Source organism: Benincasa hispida, chromosome 4 (assembly GCF_027475165.1).
Source record: "Benincasa hispida cultivar pf3 chromosome 4, pf3_genome.v1.1, whole genome shotgun sequence".
Classification (NCBI taxonomy): Eukaryota; Viridiplantae; Streptophyta; class Magnoliopsida; order Cucurbitales; family Cucurbitaceae; genus Benincasa; species Benincasa hispida.
The window spans coordinates 63,396,877-63,423,441 of NC_143481.1; the positions used below are offsets into that span (position 1 = coordinate 63,396,877).

At 31.6% G+C, this 26,565-nt stretch overlaps 1 protein-coding gene and 1 long non-coding RNA gene across 2 annotated transcripts; both read left to right on the forward strand.

Annotated features, from left to right (window-relative positions):
• Nucleotides 1–6,751: 6,751 nt before the first annotated feature.
• Nucleotides 6,752–14,161, forward strand: UGP3 (UDP-glucose pyrophosphorylase 3). Its single transcript, XM_039029458.2, has 17 exons — nucleotides 6,752–7,667; nucleotides 8,384–8,564; nucleotides 8,645–8,794; nucleotides 8,896–9,057; nucleotides 9,199–9,371; nucleotides 9,457–9,523; nucleotides 10,165–10,331; nucleotides 10,750–10,908; nucleotides 11,082–11,173; nucleotides 11,267–11,361; nucleotides 11,649–11,726; nucleotides 12,133–12,228; nucleotides 12,503–12,577; nucleotides 12,703–12,794; nucleotides 12,884–13,046; nucleotides 13,632–13,692; nucleotides 13,790–14,161. Exons 1-17 carry the CDS (start codon nucleotides 6,964–6,966, stop codon nucleotides 13,900–13,902), a joined length of 2,628 nt encoding a protein of 875 aa, XP_038885386.1. The 5' UTR covers nucleotides 6,752–6,963; the 3' UTR covers nucleotides 13,903–14,161.
• Nucleotides 14,162–14,730: 569 nt separating this feature from the next.
• LOC150036877 (uncharacterized) lies at nucleotides 14,731–17,249 on the forward strand. The gene is made up of 3 exons (XR_016529232.1): nucleotides 14,731–14,866; nucleotides 15,003–15,126; nucleotides 17,114–17,249. It is a non-coding gene; the product is annotated as an uncharacterized LOC150036877 (long non-coding RNA).
• The last annotated feature ends 9,316 nt before the right edge of the window (nucleotides 17,250–26,565 follow it).

A 26,565-nucleotide genomic window follows, 5' to 3' on the forward strand; every position in this document is an offset into this window, starting at 1 on the left:
GTGGAAAAATTTGAAAAAGAGGTATGATCATAAAAAAAAATTTATTCTTCCTAAAGCTTGTTATGCGTGGATGCACTTGAGGCTACAAGATTTCAAATCAGTAAGTGATTACAACTCTGCATTATTTAAAATCAGTTCGAAATTGTTGTTAGGCAGAGAGAAAATTACTGATGCTGATATGTTAGAGAAGACATTATTTATATTTCATGTCTCGAATATGCTCATGTAGTAGTAATATCTAGAGAAAGGTTTTGAACAATATTATGAACTAATTTCATGTCTTCTCGTGGCCGAACAAAATAACGAGTTATTGAGAAAAATCATGAATCTCGACCAACTGGAACAATAACATTCCCTGGAGTGAATGTTGTGAATGTTAATAATCGTGGTCGAGGTTGTGACCGTGGCAGAGGAAAAAATAATCATTATTTTCATGGTGGTCATTATAATAATTGAAATTTCAAAAGAGCCACACAAAATGATGATTACAAAGAAAAAACTCTACAAGATAAGAGTTCAAAAAGTGTTGAAAATAAATGCTTCCAATGCGGAATGATTGGGCATTGGTCACGTACTTATCGTACGTCAAAACACTTAGTTGATCTCTATTAAGCCTCCCTGAAGGAAAAAGAGAAAAATGTGGAAGCAAATTTTGCATATCAGGATAATGACATATCTGACTCATTCCATATGACAAATTTGGATGTGGTTGACTTCTTTGAATGTCCTGAAGAGAAAATCGGTAGAATTGATGGAATATCAAGTGTTTTCTTTAACTTTGAAAATATCTAGACTTAATGTTGTTTTTTTTTATTCATCTCCATTTTTTTTCCTCTTAGTAGATGTTAACCTTTGTATATTCTAAATGATATTTTTCCTATTGTAATTATTTTCTTTTAATGAAGAAATCCAGATAATTTTCATATGTTGGGTGACTAAAAAATAAGTAAAGAATATCTAAGTCTGGTAGACAGTGCAACTACACATACAATACTTACAAGTAAAAAATATTTTATCAAATTAACAATGCTAGAAGCAAAAGTTAATACGATATCAGGTTTTGTAAATCTAATTGAAGGGTTTGGAAAAGAAAATATTATTTTGCCTAGAGGAACAAAATTTAGAATTGATAGTGCATTGTTCTCTAGTCAATAAAAAAGAAATATACTTAGTTTTAAAGATATATGTTGTAATGATTATTATATTAAAATTTATAGTAAGAATAATATGGAATATCTAAATCATATCTACTGTCTCAAATGAAAAACATATATTGGAAGAGTTGTCTGCTTTATCTTCTAGATTATATTATACTCATATACGAGTAATTGAAACATATGCAACAATGAATCTAAAGTTTATGAATCCAGACATATTTACAATTTGGCATGAGAGAATAGGTCATCCAGGGTCTATAATGATGAGAAGAATTATTGAAAATTCAAATGGACATCCATTGAAGAGCCAGAAAATTCTTTAATCTAATGAATTATCATGTGATACTTGCTCTCAAGAAAAAATGGTAATTAGACCATCACCAACTAAAGTGGGGTTTGAATCACCTGCATTTTTATGGTGATATATATGAACCTATTAACCCACCAAGTGGACCATTTAGATATTTTATGGTATTAATAGACGCATCCAGCAGATGGTCACACGTGTGCTTATTATCAAGTCGAAATCTTTCATTTGCAAGATTACTTGCTCAAATAATTAAGTTAAGAGCATAATTTCCTGATTATACAATTAAGACCATTCGTTTTGATAATGTTGGTGAATTTACATCCCAAACTTTTGATAATTATTATATTTCAATTGGGATAAGTGTTGTGATGGAACGAACACATGCACAGCGGAAGAAAAACGAATCTAAAGTACTCTAATTATATTAATTAGAAAAATAAACATGCATGCAATAAAACAAGAAAAAGAGTGAAAAGAATACAACCTTTGTAGTCTTTGAATCTTCTCCAAATCAGCTCCAATCTCCTCACGAACGGTTCGTAGACCACCACAAGAGTCTTCCTGACTATTCTCCGGCCTTAAAACGGGATGGTGAAATCCGGTGAGTGACTAATTTGGAGAGAAAAAATGCTAAAACTTTGAGAGAAAAAAGGATGAAATTATCATATAATCTCATCAAAATCCATTATGGCCAAGAGTTCTTCAAAAACAATAGACACTCTCTTTTAAAGACCATTACATGCAAACATGCAACTTTGAGTTTGATGAGAATTTGACACTAAAAAATTCACTAACTCAAAGTGGGATTTAGTGGGACAAGTGCCTTCAAATGAAGACAACACTTAGCCATGCAAAAGTTCGCATTTCCCACTCATAAATATTAGATCTTTCCACTAACTTGGTCAAAGTTTGACTCTCAAAGTCCAAAGTCAACAAATTTGAATTTTTGACTTTTCATAAATATTGGATCTTTCCACTAACTTGGTCAAAGTTTGACTCTCAAAGTCCAAAGTTAACAAATTTGACTTTTTGACTTTCAAAAGTCAAAAATCAATAATTTGATTTCCATTGCATTTTTTGCCTAGTCAACAATTTGACTTTTAATGTAATTTTGACCAATTCCATTTAATTTCAAAATTAATTCTAATAACCAATTTTAAAATTAAGTTAATATTAAATAATTAATTAAACAATTTAATTAATTTAATTTAATATTAAATTCAACACTTATCCCAATTTATATGAATCCCTATTTATAATCTTGATATTTAAATTTTATTTAAATATCTCCTATTTTCTCTCTCTTTATGTTTAATTCAAAATTAAACATTAGGTTAAATATATCGTATATATTTAATGCTTTGCTCCAAAAACTGAATTTGAACACTTCAAATTCATCTGCCACACTGTTCTAAGGTTTAGTCCGATATAGGCTCCAACAATCCGCAATTAACTGGCTAAACTCTTTAACTTGATTAACCACCATTTGTTAACTACCGGATTACTCCACTAAAGCCCAATAGTTGCACTCTCCCTCACTATAGATATATTATGTCCACTCGATATAACCATGATTAGTAAGTTAACCCTTCACAGGTTGTTCGTAATAATGGATGGGTCAAAAGATGTTTTACCCCGAGATTACATCTTACTCCTTAAGTCCCACTGATCCTCTAATGAACAATTGGTTTGTGATCCAATCATGAAACCAAGTCCCTCTTGGGTCAATAAAAGGGTGGGGTTCCTTATTCAAGACCGCATTTAAGGGAAAAACCTCTCTATTATCCCTAAAAGCGGGTAGAAGTGAATTCCATCTTGCACCCTATGTTCCCAGCTATCTACCCGGTCTTACCCTTGAAATGGGAGACTTATTAAGCTAGCGCTGTTGAGCCAACCTTCACCTATGTAAATCTAAGGATAATTTTAGATAAATAGAAGTTCATAGTTAGCTCAGGATTAAGGTCAAGTTACCTAGGTCATAGCTTTGAAATAGTCAGTCTTAAATAGTAAACAACGTTATAATTAAGTAAGAGTGACTTAATTTTTGGTCCGATCTTATGCAAATTCATTGCATAGGACGCCCCAACTCCTCATGTCAATACATGAATGAATCAGGATCACTTCGTTTGTAGCACTTTACAACAAATTGTAACAACTACAGAGTGGGCCGCATCCAATAGTGTTACCAGAATAAGGTACCCAGCCTTATGCATATACTATAGACTGTTTTGATTATTTACTCGAACCTGATCCACTTTTATGTCTCCACATAAAGTTCAAGTACTCATGTAATAATCATGGATCTTTTACTTAATTAGATTTAGACTTTACAAGTGCAATTCACATATTCAATAACAGTTTTATTGAATAAATGTCAATAAGATCTTTATTGATAATAGAATATGTTTAACATTACAAACGGCGAGTTTTAGGACATATAACCCAACATGTTGAACATCTTATAACTCATGTTCATACACAAAATGGTTTAGCAGAATCATTCATTAAATGTTTGCAGTTAATTGCTCGATCATTTCTTATGATAAACTTCCTACATCTGTATGGGGACATGCTATTTTGCATGCATCGTCACTTGTATGCATTAGGCCAATATCTTATCATAAGTACTCGTCATTAAAATTAACTTATGGTCATGAGCCAAATATTTCTCATATGAGAATTTTTGGATGTGCAGTTTATATTCCGCTTGCTCCACCACAACGTACTAAAATAGGTCCTCAAAGGAGGTTAGGAATATATATTAGATATGATTCCCCATCAATTATCAAATATCTTGAACCCCTAACAAGTGATGTATTTACTGCACGATTTGTTGATTGTCATTTGAATGAGATAAAATTTTCAAAATTAGAGGGAGGAATTAAGAAGTTGGAAAAATAAATTATATGGAATGCATCATTATTGTCTCATTTAGATCCCCATACAGATCAATGTGAATTTGAAGTTTAGAAGATAATTCATTTGCAAAATATAGCAAATCAATTATCAAATGCATTTATAGATGCAAAGAAATTAATCAAATCACATATATCAGCTACAAATGTTCCATCGAAAATTGATATCCCAACACAACAAGTTGTCACTAATGAGTCTGGAATATGCCAGGAGTGTGGTAGACCAATGAGTTCCAAAGATAAAAATCCTAGAAAATGAAAAATAATTAATAGTAAAAAAGACTTGGTTGAGGATGTAAATACCCATGAAGAAATCCTCGACATGACTAGTGAAGAAGGTGAAATACCTAAGGATAATAATAAAATTTCAATAAACTATGTCATGACAGAAAAAAGATAGAATCGAACTCATGTAGTTATTGACAATATTTTTACATATAATAGTTGCTCTTGATATTATATTTGAAAATGAGGATTATGAACCAAAATTTGTTGAAGAATGTCGACATAGAAAAGATTGGCTTTAGTAGAAAAAAGCAATCGAGGCAGAATTAAACTCACTTACAAAACGTCAGGTTTTTGAACTAGTAGTCTGAAAACTAGAAGGTGTCAAACCTGTGGGATACAAATGGGTATTTGTGAGGAAAAGAAATAAAAAAAAATGAGGTCACAAGATATAAAGCAAGACTAGTTGCACAAGATTTTTCACAAAGACCTGATATTTATTATGAAGAGACGTATTCTCCTGTGGTGGATACAATTACACTAAGATATTTGATTAGTATGACTTATGAAAATCTAGACATGCATCTTATGGATCTAGTCACAACATATTTATAGGGATCTCTTGAGAATGATATTTATATGAGAATCTCAAAAGGATTTAAGGTAACTGAAATATATAAATCAAATTCCCAGGAATTATATTCAATAAAGTTACAGAGATCACTATATGGATTGAAACAATCAGGACAAATGTGGTACAATTGCCTGAGTGAATATTTGTTGAAAGAAGAATATCAAAACAATCCAATATGTCCATATGTTTTTATAAAGAAATCATAGTTAGGATTTGCTATTATAACTAGATATGTTGATGATTTAAACATAATTGGAGCTCCTGAAGAGCTTTCAAAGGCAATAGAATATCTTAAGAAAGACTTTGAGCTGAAAGATCTCGAGAGAACAAAATTTTGCTTTGGCTTGCAAATTGAGCATTTAATAGATGAGAAATTTGTTCATCAATCAACTTATACAAGAAAAGTTTTGAAAAGATTCTATATGGACAAAACACATTCTAATGGAAATTCGTTCACTAGATGTAAATAAAGATAGATTTCGACCCCGAGATAATGAAAAACTTCTTGGTCCTGAAATACCATATCTTAGTGCAATTGGTACACTTATATATCTTGCTAATAATACAAGACCAGACATTGTATTTTCAGTAAATTTATGAGCAAGATATAGTTATTCTCCAACAAAAAGATATTGGAACGAAATTAAGCATATACTCCATTATCTCCGAGGAGCGATTGATATGAGTTTGTTTTATTCAAATAAATCAAATTTTGATCTAGTTGGTTATGCAGATTCTGACATTTATTTGATCCACACAAAACTGGATCCCAAACAGGTTATCTATTCACGTTTAGAAGAACTGTTGTATCGTGGCGGTCAGTGAAACAGACCATAACGACTATTATGATCTTGAAGAAAATGAAGACATCACTATACAATAAATTTGTTTGAAGGATAACCTAGCATACTTATTTACAAAATCATACCAACTGCAACCTTTAAGAAATTGGTGCACAATATTGAATGCGGCGATTCAGAGATCTCCAATGATATGTTTCCATGAGAGGAGTAAATATATTGTATTCTTTTTAAGAGTATTAGACTATATGAATATGTATTTTTTTTTCTTTCACTAGGATTTTTTTTCAATGGGTTTTTAACGAGGCATATTTCATATATATATATAATGGGTATCTAAGGGGAGTATTATAAATATCACAAATTATGTGTAAAATAGATACCTATTTAGTATCAAAAAGCTAAATGTCACTCCCTCTACACTCTATGTATATAGCCATATGTCTTATAGATACTTATTCTTAGTGTCCTTGTAATCCACTTTCTACCGGCCAAATTCTTGGAGAAAATTGAGATTTTATAGAAATTCCTTATTTTATATTTTGTTAATTTATTTTATTTTATTTATATATATATATATATTATTATTATTATATTATATTTTCTCCAAACAAAAATAAATAAATAAATAATAGTAAAAAGTCCGATATACGTGGACGGAGGAATCTAGAGGCGGGATATTAACTGGGCCATCCTTGTGGGCCAGCTCTAGCTCAGTGGGTTCTTCTTCACTCCCCCAACCAGACGTTGTTGACGGTTACAGCCTCACCCTCTCTTCTCTTTCTTCCTCCTTTTTTCCTTAATCCTTCAATCCAAGCATATGCTTCCCGCATCTTCTCCTTATCCTTTTTCCATTTTCAATTTAATTTCCATAAGCCTCTGAAAATTCTCACTCTCTCCCTCTTCTTCGCTGTTCTCAACAATGGCGGCACAGGCCAACCCTGTGCTTCACCATAACCACCATTTCCCTTTCTCTTTAACTTTCAAAACCTTACATTTTTCACTTTCCCTCCCAATACCTTCTCTCTCTCTCACTTCTTCTTCTTCTTTCTCTTTGTCTTCATCTTCTTCTTATGCTTCTTCTTCTTCTTCTCGTTCTTTACATTTGCCTCGGGTTTCTACAGCTCCGGTTGATTATGCCCCACCAGCTCCCGACTATGACCTTCAACAAGAGATTCTTAGGCTGAGAGGTCTATGTACTAAGCTTTCTAAAAGGAAGAGCATCAAGGAGAAGTTGAAACTCATTGACCATGATTCTAGAGTCAGACGATTTTTCAATTCTCGCCGTAACTGGTTCTCTAGGGTTTTGCCTCAGCTCAACTTGGATCCCTACGATTGCTTCTTGCTCAAGTGTTTGGTTGCGGCGGGGCAAGAACATGTCCTTAGTTTAGGGATTGAGTCTGTGGAGAGTGAATTTGAGACTGCAAGGGGTGTGGTGAAGCACGCGCTTTATTCGCTTGTAGAAGTGATTGAGAAGTTTGATGTAAATGGCAATGGCGGTGGGAATGAGGGATTTGGGAAGGAGGAAATAGTTCTGGAGAAGGAAGAGTTAAGGGACTTGAAAAAGCTCTTTGTTAATTTACGAGAGATTGAAAAATTTTATGATTGCATTGGAGGAATCATCGGGTAAGTTCTCTATGTTCATGCATTCATGTTTCTCCCTTTTTTAAAGTTCAAATGCTGATGTTATACTTTGTGGATGACAATTCCCTGTTTAAGCTTGTTTCACAGTATTTTTATTTATTTATTTATTTTTAAAATTTTAGTTTAGTGTTAGAAGCTGACATCAATAGATGTACTCTGTTATTTCCTAATTAACTTCAACCACAGTCCACAGCCGTTCTGTTTCAGATCAGTCCTACCATTTTTTTTTTTTTTTCTGTTTTAGGTTTGATATTTACATTTTATCATGAAGGATGGTGAACAATTTTAGTTCTTTTTAGACTCTTCGTCAATCAAATTGAAGTTACGGGAGTGGTGGGTTTCTCTTTTTTTCATTCATTGATTGTCTAACTCAAATATTGATCTTTCATTAGAAAAGTGTTCAGACCAGGATAGGGATAAATAATTTTTAAATGATCCATGATGCTGTTCATTTTGATTTTTCAATACCGGAGCTCTTTAAACGTATTCTTATTGCATTCAACGTTAGAGCTAAAGATTGAAAAATGTGGGAAAATTACATGTACATTAGCCTCGCCAGAGACCACTGACATGAGCTGTTTGGTTTACACTGATAACATTCTTCCGATTATCCGATGATTTTCAAATTGTGGTTGTAATATCAAAATAATAACATGGCAGATATAAATTACTATTTTGAAAGTGCATGCTTTTTGCAGGTATCAGATTAAAGTTCTAGAGCTTCTTGCCTGTTCAAAACCTGAAAGATATTCTATGAATTGGTCTGGCCAAAAGAACCAGGCAATGGATAGTGAATTTTTGGAGATTCATGCACCCAATGGACCTGATCTTTCTCAAAATATAGAATATGCATCTCAAGCAGCATTGTGGGGAATTGAGGTTAACAGCTGGGGCAATAGTTTTTAACACAGGAATGATATATATTGAATTGTGATTTATAATATTTTATTCTTTTTTAGGGTTTACCTGAGTTGGGTGAAATTTATCCTTTGGGAGGCTCTGCTGATAGGCTTGGTTTGGTAGATCCTGATACAGGAGAGTGTCTTCCTGCAGCAATGCTTTCTTATTGTGGTAGGACTTTATTGGAAGGTCTTATAAGAGATCTTCAGGTATATCACATGTGATCTGATTGATAAAACAATCAGTAGGCGTTTAATGGTTGATTGGATATGATAAGTCTCACGTGTTTCATTTCAACTTTTTATCCAAGGCTAGAGAATTCTTGTACAACAAGATCTATGGGAAACAATGCATTACACCTGTTGCAATCATGACAAGTTCAGCAAAGAATAACCACAAAAGAATTGTATCTCTCTGTGAAAGATTTGGATGGTTTGGAAGGGGTCGGTCAAACTTCCAACTCTTTGAGCAGGTTTATCTGTGGAAAACTTCAGATAAAAGTCACCATAATTCTAATATGAAAATATTATATTTCTCATTTTAATTTCCTTTATTTTTTGGAATTTCAAAGATCTTTAAATCTTACTTTTCTTGTTTAATACATGTATTCCAGCCTCTGGTTCCAGCCATTAGTTCAGATGATGGATTGTGGTTAGTTACCAAATCTTTTGCTCCAATATGCAAGCCTGGTGGTCATGGTGTTATATGGAAGCTTGCACATGACAAAGGTATCTTTAAGTGGTTTTATGACCATGGAAGAAAAGGTGCGACAGTTCGGCAAGTCAGGTAAGATATAGCTATCATAAGTTGAGTAATTTAATTACTTATAACTGCTGGCTTATACTTGATGTAGACTCTAATGACCTTGTAGTAATGTTGTGGCAGCTACAGATCTGACCCTATTGGCCTTGTCAGGAATTGGTTTGCGACAAAAAAAGGTAAGCTTGATGGAGGAAAAACAAATATACTTTTTTGTTCCGGTATTGCAAATGGTATTCAACTGTATTTGCTGTGGAGGTTATGATCATATCCCCCCACAATGTTACTTGCTGGAGGACCAGCTTCACTTCTGGTTCCAATTTTCAATTATACAGATGGTGGTGCCATTTATTGGTAGCTTGTGATGTCAGTTCATAACACAGTTGAACTCAGAGTATATGTTTGATTTTCCTTGGCAGTGGGTGCGTGATCGTGAAAACACCTAAAGAGATTTGCATTCCCAAAAATGTGGTTTTTCTACCTAATTCCAAGCACTGAGTTCTTATCAATTGTCCAGTTATTGTACTCGTACTTGTGTCTGTTGTTAATTATATGACATTAATCAGTATGCACAATGCAGAAGTCATTATCTGTAAGATGATGTACGGTTAACATTATTCTATGATGCACAGAAGGAATGGAAGGGATATGTCTGCTAATATCTCAAACGTTGTTTTATGAATTTGAACATTTTTCTCCTCTAGACTTCTTGATTATTTACTTCTTGGAAAATCGTACCCTTGATTTGATTGAACTTATACTGATTTGAGACCTAGTTTATTTCTTCATACCCTCATTATCAGAGTTGTATGGATTACAGAAACTAGGCTTTGCATCTTGTAAGAGGATAGCAGGCGCTACAGAAGGCATGAATGTTTTAATTGAGAGGAAGAATCTTGATGGGATGTGGGAATACGGTTTGTCATGCATTGAGTACACCGAGTTTGAAAAGTATGGGATCACAGAAGGATCTCGTTCTTCAGTCAGGTGGATGACTTATATCTGTTAAATTTTTTTTTATCATTAGTCTAATTCAATTTCAGTAACTTGACCTTTTCTTGATGGCAGACGTAAGACTGCAATCCTCGTAACCTTGAATGCTTGCATATGCATGAAGGCTTACACACACACACACACACATATTATGAGTGCGCACACAGAATTTACTGCAAAGAATTGGTCCAAGTGAATAATTTCAATAGCCTCCAGCAATATGTCATGTTTTCAGTTTTTAAAATAGTAATTATTAGTTTTAAAGTCCTCATTGATGCATTCATAATGTCAACACTATAGCAGCCATCTTAATGTAGGTTTTTGTGCTTGATATCAATTCTTTGGTAATCTCTGTAAGGAAGAGAAAAAATGCTTTAGGTTTAGATAAGCTAACCTTGTTTATTTGTTGTAGTCTGCAGGAGTCATTCCCTGCTAATACAAACATCTTATATGTGGATTTGCGTGCTGTGGAGAAGGTGGTCTCAACTAATAGTGAAAAGAGTTTGCCAGGAATGGTGCTAAATTTAAAAAAACCTGTTGCATATTTTGACCAGTTTGGAAGAAAGCATAGGTATATAATTCAACAAATAGCTGATGCTGATCTTTTGTTACTTTATATAATTTACTTGATCAAATGTGAAGTGTGAAGTTCTAATGTCATAATTAAGAGTATTAGATTACTTTATCCAACGGTAGCATTATTCCATCTTCCTGATAATCTTGTTTTTCTTCATGCACTTTTAGTGTTTCTGGAGGTCGACTAGAATGCACCATGCAAAATATTGCTGATAGCTTCTTTAATACAAGTTCATCTCGATGTTATAATGATGTAGAAGGTATTGATGCTACTTTTTTGTGCAAGTTCATCATTATCTCCCATCTCCCATCTGCCATTTTCATTCATGATATTGAACTACATATATCACCAGACATACTGGAGACTTTCATTGTGTACAATGAGCGAAGAAGGGTCACATCATCAGCTAAAAAGACAAGAAAGCATGCTAGTGTGCCCTTACACCAGGTAATACTATCTATTAAATTGCTTCTGCGATGATTTTTAGTGTAGAAATTAGATTAAACAATTCCTGTTAGATGATTATATTTCCATGGTAATAGTGTAAACTTGGACAAAAGTTGATATCCTAATTTGTATGATCAAGTTCTGAATATTCCTGGGGGGACTGTGGCATGCAATATGATTGGACTGTGGCATGCAATATGATTGGACTGTGGCATGCAATATGATTGAACTTCCCTAATAGATTAATGATCGTACCTGAATGTTTTTTTTGTTTTAAATTTGTCCAGACTCCAGATGGTGCACTTTTGGATACCTTGCGAAATGCGCATGATCTTCTTTCACTGTGTAATATTGAAGTTCCTGTGGTATGTCATGTTATTCATCTGTGGAGAGTATTTTACTCTGGGTACACCAAGAAGCTGTTTGGATGTCGTTTTTATTTTTCAATTTTTAGTAGATAAACCTTTTAAATTGTATAAGAAGATATTTTCTGTCATGTGTTTTATTTTACTAGTTTACAAAGATAACACATTTAAATCTTGTTATACTTGGAAAAGAAACAATTAATGATTATATAATAACAGTAACATTTTAAAAACATGAAGGTTGTTCCAAGAATCGATTTTACAAATTATCTTACGAATTTTAAACCCGTCTTCTAAGCACACTCTAAAAATTGCTTTACTCTTTCTTTCTCTTGGAAGCTATGGCTTCATAATAAAATATCTTGTCCTATTTCCGTTCATGCTTAACTAATCCTTTCTATGGCAGGTTGAAAGTAATGACAAATATGTTGATTCTGGACCACCATATCTCATCCTTTTACATCCAGCACTTGGCCCACTTTGGGAGGTTGCTAGGCAGAAGGTAGAGTTTCAGTACCTGATTATTAAGAACATCTTTGTATTGGAATGTGCCCCAATTCTATGTGCCTCTGCCTCTCCACTCTGATAATATTGGCTGCGTATACTTTCCCCTGTCATTTTGAGGTTTGCCTGCAGTTCTAAGTGCAGTTTTTCGTTTCTGAAATAACAGCACTATTGAGATATGTAAATGATCTGACCTGGTTTGACTAGGTATAGTTTTTCAGTTGCATATTTCACTGGTAATTGTAACCATAATTTGATATATCATGTCTCAGTTCTCTGGTGGTTCGATATCAAGGGGCTCTGAGTTGCAAGTTGAGGTTGCCGAGTTTTTGTGGAGGAATGTTCAGGTATGATGCCCGATTCTAGCTTGGGTATAGATTGCCCCTTCACAAGTCTCTCACATATTCTTGCATACAAGAACATACACTAGTGAAGTAAATTAATGAAGCTGATCTAGTTCTTCCGGTTCCAGCTTGATGGGAGTTTGATTGTATTGTCTGAAAATGTTATGGGCTCATTGAAGATCGATGAAAATGGGGAATCATTAATCCACTATGGACAAAGGTCTTTATAACTTTTGTATTTTGATTTTTTTTTTTGTTTTTTTTGTTTGAGAATTATAGTTTTGGTTTTGAGCGTGTTCATACGGTCAGGTGTGGAAGATGTAAATTGGAGAATGTCAATGTGCTGAATAAGGGAATTGACTGGAATGCTGAAAACAATATTTACTGGAAGCTTGAGGTGCAGCGGTACGAGGAATGCAAGATCATTTTGCATGGAAATGCTGAATTTGAGGCCACGAATGTTGTTTTACAGGTTTGGTTATATATGAATACAGTATTCAGTTGCCAAAAATTGTAGGAGTGACACATTTACTTACTGGAGGAACTGAGCGTTGATTAAGAACTGATTACCAACCCATACTAGATTTACTGATAGAGATTGAAGCATTATAATAATCAAGCAATCTGTTTTATTGAGCATCGAACGTAATTATCTGACCATTTAAAATAAACCATAGTAGTAGCAATTACAGACGTTGAAGGTCGACATGGAAAAATTCTCAATATTTATTGAAACTTTATTTGATATAACATTTTAGTGGAAGATGTTTGTCTAAAATCACTTCTCAATTCTTCATGTTATTTGGTTATATGATAAAAGTATCTTTTTAAATTGTCCAGAAACACTTGAAAGTATTTGGAAATATTTAAGTATTAAATTAGTAACATTTTCAGAAAAAAATGTTAAAAAAAGATTACTCTTCGAAGTCATTCTAATCACACTTTGGATTGAACTGAAGTCCATGGTAATAGACGTAATATGGAGACTGGAGTAATAGTTTGTTCATCCTTATTGAGAATCTGCCGTGCTAAGAATTTTCTTGTTCATGCTCTGCAGGGTAATCATGTATTTGAAGTTCCAGATGGCTACAAATTGAAAATTGCACCAGGAACTTCTGGTAGGTTCTACATCTTCGTGCTTTCACATTAGAGTTGAACATTTCTGAAAGTCGAAAAGATGCAATATTTCACTTTTTTGGTTTTTCAAATTCTCAGGTTTTGAAGCTCAGTTAGATCCAATTGAGCTTGATAAGCAGGATACCGGAAGTTGGTGCTGGAACTACAAAATAGAGGGTTCTCATATCAAGCTGGAGTATGTGGAGCTATAGGTTGCCTACGAAATAACTTAAAACCATGCCCTTTGTGAATGGTAGTTCACAGATGGTCTTCTTCATAATAATCTAGCGGAAATGATCAGTTTGGTTAAACAGTACTTAACCACTCTCATCCTCCCCTCCAAAAGAAAAAAAAAAAAAACCTTGATTTTTTTGTATTAATCCTGTAAATCGAATGTAAAAAGTGGACACCGAGCAAATGGAATCGTTTGCGCCGGATTACATGAGTAAATAGAAAGCTCCGTTCTATCAAGTATTCTTTGTTGTTGAATTTCCAATTATCTGTTAAGTGTTAATACCTTTAATTCATCCGTAGTTCTTTCAGAAATTTATAATGTGGCACCTCCTTAGTCCAAGGGTGTTCAACTATCAGTCTGAACTCGACCAGTAACCATTCCCACCTTTAATCTGCTTCTTATCTTCCCTTTTCCCCTCAAATTTATTCCCATCATGTGTTGCTCTTCTATTGTAGAAAAACAGCAGTCTGAAAATGCAGCTCATTCTGCTATTCAACATGGCTAAGATTGAAAGCATCTCCTAGTAAGCGGTCTAAGCAATGCATCAACCTTTCTTTTTATCAACAGACGCGGCAACTTCCTCTCCACCATCTTTGCACACCCCTGTCATTTCCCCAGCCAGCTACATACTAGCTTTGTCGGCACTGTACAGAGCTAGATTGCAAAATGCAATGGCAACATCTCGTGTTCGGCTGAATTGCCTTCTCTCAATGCTGGTATGGCTTCTGGATTCGCTTCTATTATTTTAATCCCGTCCACTATAAATGGATAGGCTAAGTATTGTTGCTGAAGCATTCTCTTGCTTCCATTGTTTTCCCTGATTCTAGAATGTGTGTTATGTCGCATTTTCTCTTATTGTTTGAAGATTGGAAGTTTGAACAATGCAGTCACAGCGTTTTCTTTTAAACTTGGATTGCCCGGTCTCGACATCACCAGAAACGGTATCACTCTTACCTCGGCAATTATCCTTCGGTTATCTGCTCCTGTTTTAGCTAGTAACTGGAATTCATCATATACAGCTTGTCTTTGGTAATTCATTGCAAGTTCTCCAGGTTTATAAATCTTATGTATATGCAGGTTCAAATCCCTGTCCCCACAGGGTTAATTCATTTTGACTGTAAAGCAATCTTAGGTTCGATGAAATGATGTGAAAAAAAGGTTGCGGACGAAATAAAAGAACAATTTGTTGCTCTACCAATAGGTTAGTCTTAAAAGATGCATTTTGGCTCATAAGTTTTTTAAATAAGTTTAAAAGATATTGACTTTTTCCCTCAATAATTTCACGTTATGGAGAACACGGATATGGAGAAAATATAATATAATATAATATTTATATAATAATAATAATAATAAATAAATAAAATAACTCAAAGCATAAAATAATTAAAATTATAAAATTAGATAATATGTAAATTAAAATAGAATTCTCACGAATGTATATATCTCTACAAAATCCACAAATGACCACTTATTTATAAGGAATTTTGGCAGGTAGGAAGTGGTACACTGGGACATTATGCATAAGTAGTTGAATGATACATTGCCAACACATGTGATATTGAGAAAATGACACTTGGCATTGGACATTAAACATCACATTAATGAGCATTTATTATTTTTATATAATATTTATAATACTCTTCCTTAGATGCCCATTATATATATGAAATATGTCTCATTAAAACCTCACTAGGAAAAAAAACCACATGGGAAAAAAATTCTAATGAAGGAAAAAAAGTACATATGTCATATAATTTATACTTTCAAAAGAATATATTTACTCTCCATCATGAAAACATCATTTAAGATCTCCGAGTCGTCGTTTTTCAATGTTGTGCACCATTTTTTCAAAAGTTGGGATAGTCTGCCAAGTTATCCTTCGAACAAATTTGTTGTACAGTGATGTTGCCATTTTTTTTAAGATCATGAGTGTAGAATAATTTCGGTGAAATATGTATTGTTCTATCTCCTTTAATATATCCTCATTTGATTTGGGCTATACAAGCTATGTTGTCTTCGTATACTATTGTTAGAAGGTTTTTATTAGAAGACAAGCCACACGTTTCACGAATGTGTTGAGTCATTGACCTTAGTCATACACATTCTTGACTAGCCTCGTGAATTGCAAGAATTTCAGCATGATTTGAGGAAGTGGCTATTATAGTCTGTTTCACCGATTGCCATGATATAGTAGTTCCTCCACATGTGAAGTCATATCCAAAATCTGTATAACCAACTAGATCAAAAATTGATTTATTTGAATAAAACAAACTCATATCGATCGTTCCTCGGAGATAATGGAGTATATGCTTAATTCCATTATAGTGTCTTTTTGTAGGAGATGAACTATATCTAACTAATAAGTTTACTGAAAATGTAATATATGGTCTTGTATTATTAGCAAGATATATAAGTGTACCATATGATACTTTAGGACCAATAAGTTCTTCATTATTTTCTCGAGGTCGAAATGTATCTTTTTTTATATTCAATGAAAGGACTTCCATTGGAATATTTAATGGATATGTTTTGTTCATATTAAATCTTTTAAAAAAATTTCCTGTATAAGTTGACTGATGAATAAATATTTTATTTACTAAATGTTCAATTTGCAAACCAAGCCAACATTTTGTTTTTTCGAGATCTTTCATCTCAAATTCTTTCTTAAGATATTCTATTACCTTTGAAAGCTCTTCCAATTATATTTAAGTATCAACATATACAATTATAATAACATTGTGATTTCTTTATAAAAACAGACAGGCATATTTGATTATTTTAATATCCTTCTTTCAATAAATATCCACTTAGATAATTGTACCACATCCGTCTTGATTGTTTCAATCCATATAGTGATCTCTATAACTTTATTGAATATCATTCTCGAGAATTTGATATATATGTTTCAGGTACCTTAAATCCTTATGGGATTTTCATATAAATATCATTATCAAGAGATCCATATAAATATGCTATGATTACATCCATAAGATGTATATCCAGACTTTTATACATAATCAAGCCAATTAAATGTCTTAATGTAATTGCATCCACCATCGAAAAATATATCTCCTCAAAATCAATACCAGATCTTTGTGAAAAACCTTGTGCAACTAATCTTGCTTTATATCTTGTGACCACATTATTTTCATTTCTTTTCCTCACAAATATCCATTTGTATCCCACAGGTTTAACATCTTCTGGTATTCGGACTACTGGTCCAAAAACCTGACGTTTTGTAAGTGAGTTTAATTCTGCCTCGATTGCTTCTTTTCACTGAAACCAATCTTTTCTATGTCTTCAACAGATTTTGGTTCAAGATCCTCATTTTCAGATATAATATCAAGAGCAACATTATACACAAAAATGTTGTCAATAATTATATTAGTTTGATTCCATCTTTTTCTTGACATGACATAGTTTATTGAAATCTCATTACTATCTTTAGGTATTTCACCTTCCTCACTAATCATGTCAAAGATTTCTTTATGGGTATTTACATCCTCAACCAAGTATTCTTGATTATTAATTTTTTTTTTCCGAGGATTTTTATCTTTTGAACTTACTAGTCTACCACGCTTCTGGTGTGTTCCAGACTCATTAGTGACAATTTGTTGTGTTGAGATATCAATTTTTTATGGAACATTTGCAGCTGACATATGTGACTTAGTTACTTTATTTGCATATAAATGCACCTAGTAATTGATTTGCTATATTTTGCAAATGAATTATTTTTTGAACTTCAAGTTCACATTGATCTGTACGGAAATCTAAATGAGACAATAACGATGTGTCACCTCGACCATATGGAAATAATAATTATTTCTTCCTCTGCTACGGTCACCTTGACCACGACCACGACCATGACCTTGACCACGATTATTATTAAAATCCACAGCATTCACTTCAGGGAATGGTGTTGTTCCGGTTGGTCGAGATTCATGATTTTTCATTAATAACTCATTATTTTGCTCAGCCACGAGAAGACATGAAATTAATTCAGAATACTCTTTAAAACCCTTCTATTGATATTGTTGTTGCAGGAGCATATTTGAGACATGAAATGCAGAAAATGTCTTCTCTAACATATCAACATCAATAATTTTCTCTTTGTATAATAACAATTTTGAACTGATTTTAAATAATGCGAAGTTGTAATCACTTACTGATTTGAAATCTTGTAGCCTCAAGTGCATCCACTCATAACGAGCTTTAGGAAGAATAATTGTTTTTTTATGATCATACATCTCTTTCAAAATTTTTCACAAGATATAGGGATCTTTTATTATATGATACTTCATTTTCAATTCCTCGTGGATATGATGACGAAGGAAAATCACAACTTTTGCTTTGTCCTGACTGGATGTCGTATTGCCTTCTTTAATAGTCTTCCCAAGATTCATAGCATTCAGGTGGATTTCAGCATCAAGTATCCATGACAAATAATTATTGTCGTTAATATCAAGTGCGGAAAATTCTAATTTTGTGAGATTTGTCATAGCAACACTTTAGTGGGGAAAACAACAGGAGTTCGTGCTGATAACGTGTTGTGAAATTGAGGAGCACAACGGAACACGGATATGGAGAAAATATAATATAATAATAATAAATAAATAAATAAAATAAATAAAATAACTAAAATAATAAAATTGGATAATATGTAAATTGAAATGTAATTCTCACCAATGTATATATCTCTACAAAATCTACAAATGACCACTTATTTATAAAAAAATTTGGCAAGTAGGAAGTGATACACTTGGACAATATGCATAGATGGTTGAATGACTCATAGCCAATACATGTAATAATGAAAAAATGACACTTGACATTGGACACTAAGCATGACACTAATGGGCATCTATAATTTTTATAATATTTTATTATTTTTAGTTCCAACTGAAATTGAATTAAATAAAAAATATATGTTTTCTCGAGCCATCCAAATGAAAAAAAAAAAGTTATATACTACAGTAGTATCATACTTCATTTCTTCACATTATAGATTTGTCTTCATAAATATTAATGAATCTCACATTAATGTCGATAAGTCGTACTCTATTTATAAAAGTATACTCACATTTTACACAATAAATGAAGGGTAGAGATGTCCATAAGGTGGGTTGGGGGAGGGAGAATGGCTTCCTCATCCCTGTTTCCCATTTCATTCTCTATCGTTGCAAAATTTTTCATTCAATTTTGTGGGAATTCTTTACGAGGAATTTGCGAGGATGATTGTTTTTTCATCTTTTTTTTAAAGTAACAATTAACTTGAATAACTATTATGGAAAAAATTTAATTAAATAATTTGAATTTAATTTAATAATAATTAAATTTTCCCACAAAATTTTGTATATAATTAATTTTACTTAGACAATTTGAATTTAAACAGAAATTACTCAAATTTTCTAGTAAAATATTTCAAATAATTTCATTATCTAGATCATTAAATAATAAAATTTAAAATTTAAATATAATATGTATATAATAATAATAACAAGATAGCAATAAATTATGATAAAATAAAAAAATCAAAACAAGAGGCATTCTGTCTCATCCCCTTCTCCCTTCACTACTTAAACGTAAAATCCCGCAAAGAAAATTCACATCTCTAAATTGTGAGGGGCTAGCTTCCGTAATTTTGATCTCATTTAAAATAAACTCAAAATCACTAAAAAAAAAAAAATATATATATTATTCTTTATCCAAAATCTTAAAAAGTAGTAAAATAATTTAAAGCATTTTTTCTTAAAGAAAATAGACTAAAAGAATAGGAGTTTTCAAAAATAGAAAAATACGAAAAATTATTTATACAAAATATAATAATTTTAATCATAATAATTTTAATCTTCTTTGATAGAGGTCGATAGAACTCTATCCGTGTTTTTTTTACTATTACTGTAAATAATCTAACATTTTTTCTATATGTAAAAGTTTTTCCAAATAAAGAATAAGATCAGTTTTTTTTTTAAAAAAAAACCACTTGATTTTAGCATTTTCTCCCTAATATTATGTTTATCCATTATTTAAAAAGTTCTCATACAACTGAACTTATGGATTCGTTTAATTAAAAAGTTTTTGGATTTTATTTATTTATAATTTTTTAAAATTTTGGGATTTAACTAGTTATATAACCCAACCCAAAGTATTGATTACTCAGAGAGAAAAAAAACCCAAAATTGTAGATGGATTTTATTCAATTTATTTGTAAAATCTTATGGCGGGGATTGATCAAGTCGACATCTGCATTGAGAGAACCAGAGTCATAAGTAGAGATGCCCATTTTTAACATGGGACGGGCCCTTGGAAGGAATTCCCCAATTAGGTTAGGAATGGGAGGGGGAGTAGAGAAAAAAAAAAGGTCGATGAGAGAAACAGCAAATTTTAAAGAAAATTAAGTACAATTGAAAAGGCAAAAATACACTGCTTCAAAAACAACACGAACAACACGAATACCATAAATACACTCTACCCAAACATTCTAGAACCACAAGTACATATACAAGGTGAAAAGAGCAAAGTTTATTTTACTTAGCGAGTGAATATGTTAAAGAATTGCAACTTCAGGACGATGTGGCCATTGGAAGTATCGATGTGGCCATTGGAAGTATGATTGTGTTTGACACCAAACCAGTTGTAAGAAGTCTCATCATCTTCATTCCGTGTGACCATTTTGCTCATTGGATCTTGAAAGCCAACTTTAAAGTCCCAGAACATCATTGTTGAAAATGATGTTCAAAGTAAAAAAAACAAAAGCATAAAACATGTATATGATGGAATTCAAGAAAGAGTTGCTGAACCAACCATCGAAGACATGAGATTGCAAAGGAGAAAATGAGATTTTGGGGGCGGCTAAATGAAAAAGATGAAGAAATGAGATTTAGAGTTTTTTTGTTATCTTCATTTAATAAATAATAAGAATAAGAATAAGAATACTAACAATAATAATATTATTAATATTAATAAGAAATTGAAATATATATATACACACACATGTTGCATTTAAAATTTAATTCCCATTTATATGTTCATTTTTAGGTTCAACCAGCCATTTTTACATGTTTATATATAAAAAATTGAAAACATCGAAAAATATAAAGAAAAAAAAATCAAATTAATTTGATAACAATATGTATAAAATAAAATAAAAAATCTAGATACAATTGTATTTGTAACAAACATATAAACAAATCAAAAGTTGGTTGGATATAATCAAATTTGATAATAAAAAATAAATTCAAATATAAATTGGAGAGAAAAAATAATAAGTTTTTGTTTATTTTGATTAAAAAAATCAATAAGTAGTTAAATAAAATCTAATTTGATAATAACATATAAATTCAAATATAATTCGGAGAGAAAAATTAGGAAGAGAGTTCGTTTATTTACAATTACACTGTATTTATATTTTTGTTTTCATAAGCTTTAACCATTACATTTATAACTTCATTAACTACAAAAACCTATGAAAAAGCCTAACTCGTTTGTTGTAGAGGCATAACAAGATTGCAAAAGTGAACTCACTTATTTGTTTGTCAAAAAGACAAATTAATGATATAATAATATTATAAGATGATAATATGTATAAAATATTCTGTAAAATCCTTATTAAAATAAAAGAAAAATGAGGTAGACATGGTTTATTTTAAATCAATTCAAATGTAATTATCAAAATCTAATTTTTATATTAAAAATAAATATAAATTAAAAAAAAAAAGAAAAATGAGGAAGAGGTTGGTTTATTTTAAATCAAATACTAATTGTAAAGTTATAGCAAAAACAATAACTTGTTAAAGAAACCACAAGAAAACCTAAATCGATGAAACCTTTGTGTAAGTAACAAAAGTTATGGCAATATATGGAGCAATGTATGGAGCAACAATCCAACTTATTCGTGTGCAATCAATACATGATCAGTTTGTTAGGAAGTGATATTTTTTCCCAAAACGTTAAAATAATATAAAAAATAGCATATACAATTTATTAAAAATGTGAGAAATATACAGTTAATTCATTAAAAATGTATGTATACAATTATGACAAACTATAGAGATTTGAATAAAATATATGGATAAAAGAAGTTTTAATAATATATGGACATTTCAAATATAAATTAGGTAGAAAATTTTGGACATTTTATTAATGTGAGATAAATTCAAAAAATGGTTAAATAGAATCTCAAATAATAATAAAATATAGAGATTATGTTAACTACCTCAGCAAAATTAGGAGGGCAGTTGTCTTTCACAAATATCAACTCTGTTTTCTATTTTGGAATTACCTGGTATTTGTAGTTTCATCAACATCTATGAACAAGACAATGACAAATCATGCATTTAGAAATTTGTAGTCATGTGCATATCACATGAGTTGCCATAATTTTTATTCTTGGACGGTTTTGCCATTTTTCAGAATGAAACCTCAAATTCTACCATACAGTCCAATTTCCCAAAAAAAATTATCCTAATGGGAATGAGGAATATATTTCTCGTTAGTCTCTTTTATATTATTATTATTTAATGTTATGTTGTTATTATTATATTATATAAATATTATTTTTGAATTTCACATTTTTGTTTAAGGGGCAAGATGAGTATGTTTGAATCGAAGATTACCTATATGAATAATTCAATGGACAATTATTTCCTTTAGAATATTAGGAGTGTAAATACCCGAACTTAATTCGATTCATTTTGGGTCACACTTTTCGGAAAATATTGAAACCGAATCGAACCGATCTGTTTTAGTCCTGAACCATTTCGAATTGGGTTGGGATGGCCTCTATCCGTACAAAGATCTAGGTCGGATCAGATCATATTTAATAAAAAAACCGACTCGACCCAACTCGTTTGCACCCTAAGAATAATTATCTTTAAATTCAAATTCATCATGTGGAACTAATCTTATAAAAAAATTTATTGAGAATTTTAACTATTTAATTTTAAAAAAAATTGTGATTTAAGTTAATTGATTTTTTTTAAAAAAAAAACAAATGAAAAAAGTCTGTGAGAGATTTTTGGAGAATGATGTGGGGAGTGGGGATGAGGAAGCCATCCACGACCCGCCCTGCATTATGACATATCTAAAGGTTTAAAAAAGGGGCAACTGGATATATGTCTAATTTTAAAAAGCATTTTTGATAAATATCTAAATGCAGTTCTATTCCAAAAATGTATAAACTTAAAATATTTAATTAAATTATACGGATGTTAGTTGAAAATTTGGACAAAATAAAAATGAAATATCAAAGAAAGATTAACACATGAAATATCAAAGAAGGATTAACACGTGAAATATCAAAGAAGATTAACACGTTTAACAATCGAATAACATCTTTATGGGCAAAAAATTAAAAAAAAATAATCAAAATAGAGACACGAGGAAAAAAACGAAATTGATCTTAAAAAATACAAGAATAACAAAAAATCCAGACCATAAACGAATACAAGGTCTGCAAGGCAGGTTGTTCTCACATGGAAGAGCTTTCTTGACAAAATAACAAAATGCAAATTTGATTTTGTTTTCTTTTAGATTAACGAAAGGGGATTTTCAAAAATAGAAAAATAAGGGAAAGTATTTACAGCAAAATTTAATCATCTTCCCCCTTCTTCGTTTTCCCTATCCAATCTCAGTCTCTCTCTCTAACCCACGCGCTCTAACTTCAGCAACACCGTACTCATGTCCAACCATCGATCCACTTCCCTTTCTAAGAAAATCTTCATTTTACATGGATAATCTCTCACATTCTCGACTCTCAGGGGTTCTACCTTGCTTTTTAAGAAAATTTGTAATGGCAGTAATGGTGGTGGTCCTTTTGTAGCTTAAACTATCTATGACGAAGTTTAGGGCGGTCCTCCCAAGTTAGGAGTCTTTGCTTTGTCTCCTCGTTTTGAAGACTACGGTGAGATTTTCGGGAGTTTCCACGCGCTTCGTGCTTCCTCGATTCTGATTCTTGATTTTTCTGCTATTGATGAGTCTAAGGTTTTCTTCGACGCTCGGAGCTCTACATTTGGCGGGTTCAATGGTTTAGATTTTGCAATTTCTTATGACAAACTTGTTGGCCCATCCAAAGGCGTTGATGATGGCTCTTCCGACAAAGCTTGGTATGGTTACGTTTATATTCTGCGGGATACTTGTTGGTTTTTGTTGCTTTTGTTTGTTGATTTCTGTGGAATGTGTTGAAACTTGAAGTTGACCATATCTTAATTGCGTTTTGTTTGGTTCTTGAGTATATATTAAGTTTTGGTGTTAAAATTGATTTATCCATGAAGTTGGATGCTAGATTTGAGTTTTGTTACTTTTAGATAGTTGTGATAAACATTGTTATCAATGTTCATCAGTGATAGAAAGTGATACAAGTCTATCACTGTTAGACATTGATCGACTTCTATCAGTATCTATCAGTGAAAAAACTGATAAAAGTATATTATTGATAGAGGTTGGTAGAAGTCTATTAGTGTCTATCAATGATAGAAATTGATAGATCTCTATCATTGATAAAGACTGATAGAAGTCTATCAGTGTCTCTCAGTGATAGAATTGATAGAAGTCTATCACTAATACTATTAGTGATAGAAACTGATAAAGTCTGCCATTGATAGACGCTAATAGAATTCTATCAGTGTCTATCAAGGATAGAAATCTATCATTGATAGAAGTTCATCAGTGTCTATCAATGATAGAAACTAAAATGATAGACACTAAAAGAAGTCTATCATTAATACCATCACTGATAAAAATTGATACAAGTTTATCACTGATATATGTTGATAGACGTCTATTAGTGTTTGTCAGTGATAGAAATTGATAGAAGTAATATCAATGATAAAAATTGATACAAGTCTATCACTGATAGACATTAATGGAAGTCTATCAATGTCTATCAGTATTTTTTTTTTTTTTGCTATTTCTGTAAATAGTTTGACATTTTTGCTATCTATGAAAATTTCTCAACCCAAAATTATAGGCGGACAAAATAAACAAAAAAAAAATAGAGTGAAAAAAATCAAACTTTATTTTCAAAACTAGAAAAATACCCAAAAAAAAAAAATTAAAACTTAATAACTAAAATACAAGGTGTGTACACTAACCTAAAAACTAAAATAAATAAATCTAGTAATTTAGATGACAAAATGGAAATAAATTAACTCATCTCAATACCAAAAACGAATAACACTTTTTGGAAAAAAAAGAAAGAGACACGATTGGGAAATCATAATAACTTAAACCCTAAATAAATATAAGGTATGCATGTTACCCCATTCTTGCATGGAAGATTGGTGACAGTGTTAAAAACTCCATATTGAATAAACCTTGCCCACGTAAATGAGGTACACATTCAACCTTATCACCCCGCTTAATTATACTGTCATCCAACACAATAACCCTCGAACTCGAGAATAATTACACTGTCATCTAACACCTCTCGAACCCATGAATTAATCCAACATCCAATTGTACAAATGTGCACATGCTTTCTTTATTATTATTTTTTTTATGTACCTTACTGGTGTGCTGCTTGCGGCCGTTATCATACCTAGACAATTGTATTTGAGATATACAAAAATTTAAATCAAGAATTTCGTGAGTTGTCTCCTTCATAAAGTTGTTGTCGTCGTTAAGATTCAATTGATTGAGCTTCTTTCAGATCTCCTCTCTCAAGGGGAAGATCATTGATCAATGAAGGATTGTTGTCTATCGGCCCTTGAGGTGCTCACTTTTGATTTTCTATCGTTGAAACAATGGGGAGAATATAAATCTATATCCATTAATTAAAATAAAATATTTTCAAGATTTTCAAAAATAGTAAAGATATAATAAAATTCAAACAAAATTAGTGGTTTTCCAAAATAGAAAAGTAAGGGAAATTATTTATATAAAATAGCAAAATTTTAACCTTCTTTAATAAGGCTAATAGAGACTAATAGAAGTTCATCATTGTTTATCAGTGATAGAAATTGATAGAAGTCTATCACTAATAAACGTTGATAGAAGTCTATTAGTGTCTATCAGTGTTTTTTTTGCTATTTCTGTAAATAGTTTAACATTTTTTCTATCTGTGAAAAATTTTCAAACAAAATCTATCCAAATATTAAAAAAAAAAAAAAATAGGCGTGCAACTTGAAGTATAAGTAGTTGGATTGGAATTTCAGAATAAACACATCAAATGTTATCTACGAATTCAGAAATTTAGATATTTTATCAAGAAATCTTAAGATAGACAATTTTCAAAATTACCTTTCCATTTCAAAAAACTCAATGACTCGAAAGACTCAATCAAACCAACTCAACCCAACCCATACAGTTTGGGTTGGATTCAAATAAATGCAATTATATAGCTTGGGTTGGTTTATGGGTTCACCTAAAATACTCAAACCTAGCCGAACTTTTTAACTTTAAGATGTATATATATATATATATATTTACTTATGATATAATTATATATACATATATCTATTTTAATTTTATTTAATTTCATGATTTCTTTGGATAATTTATTCTCCAACAACTCTTAAAAATACTTTTTAACACCTTAGAAAAAAATCATAATATGAATTCAAATTGAGTTGTTAATCTTAGGACACGTTAACCAATCTGTAATGGAAATTGGTGCACTCGTAATGAGATTTCATTTACGGAT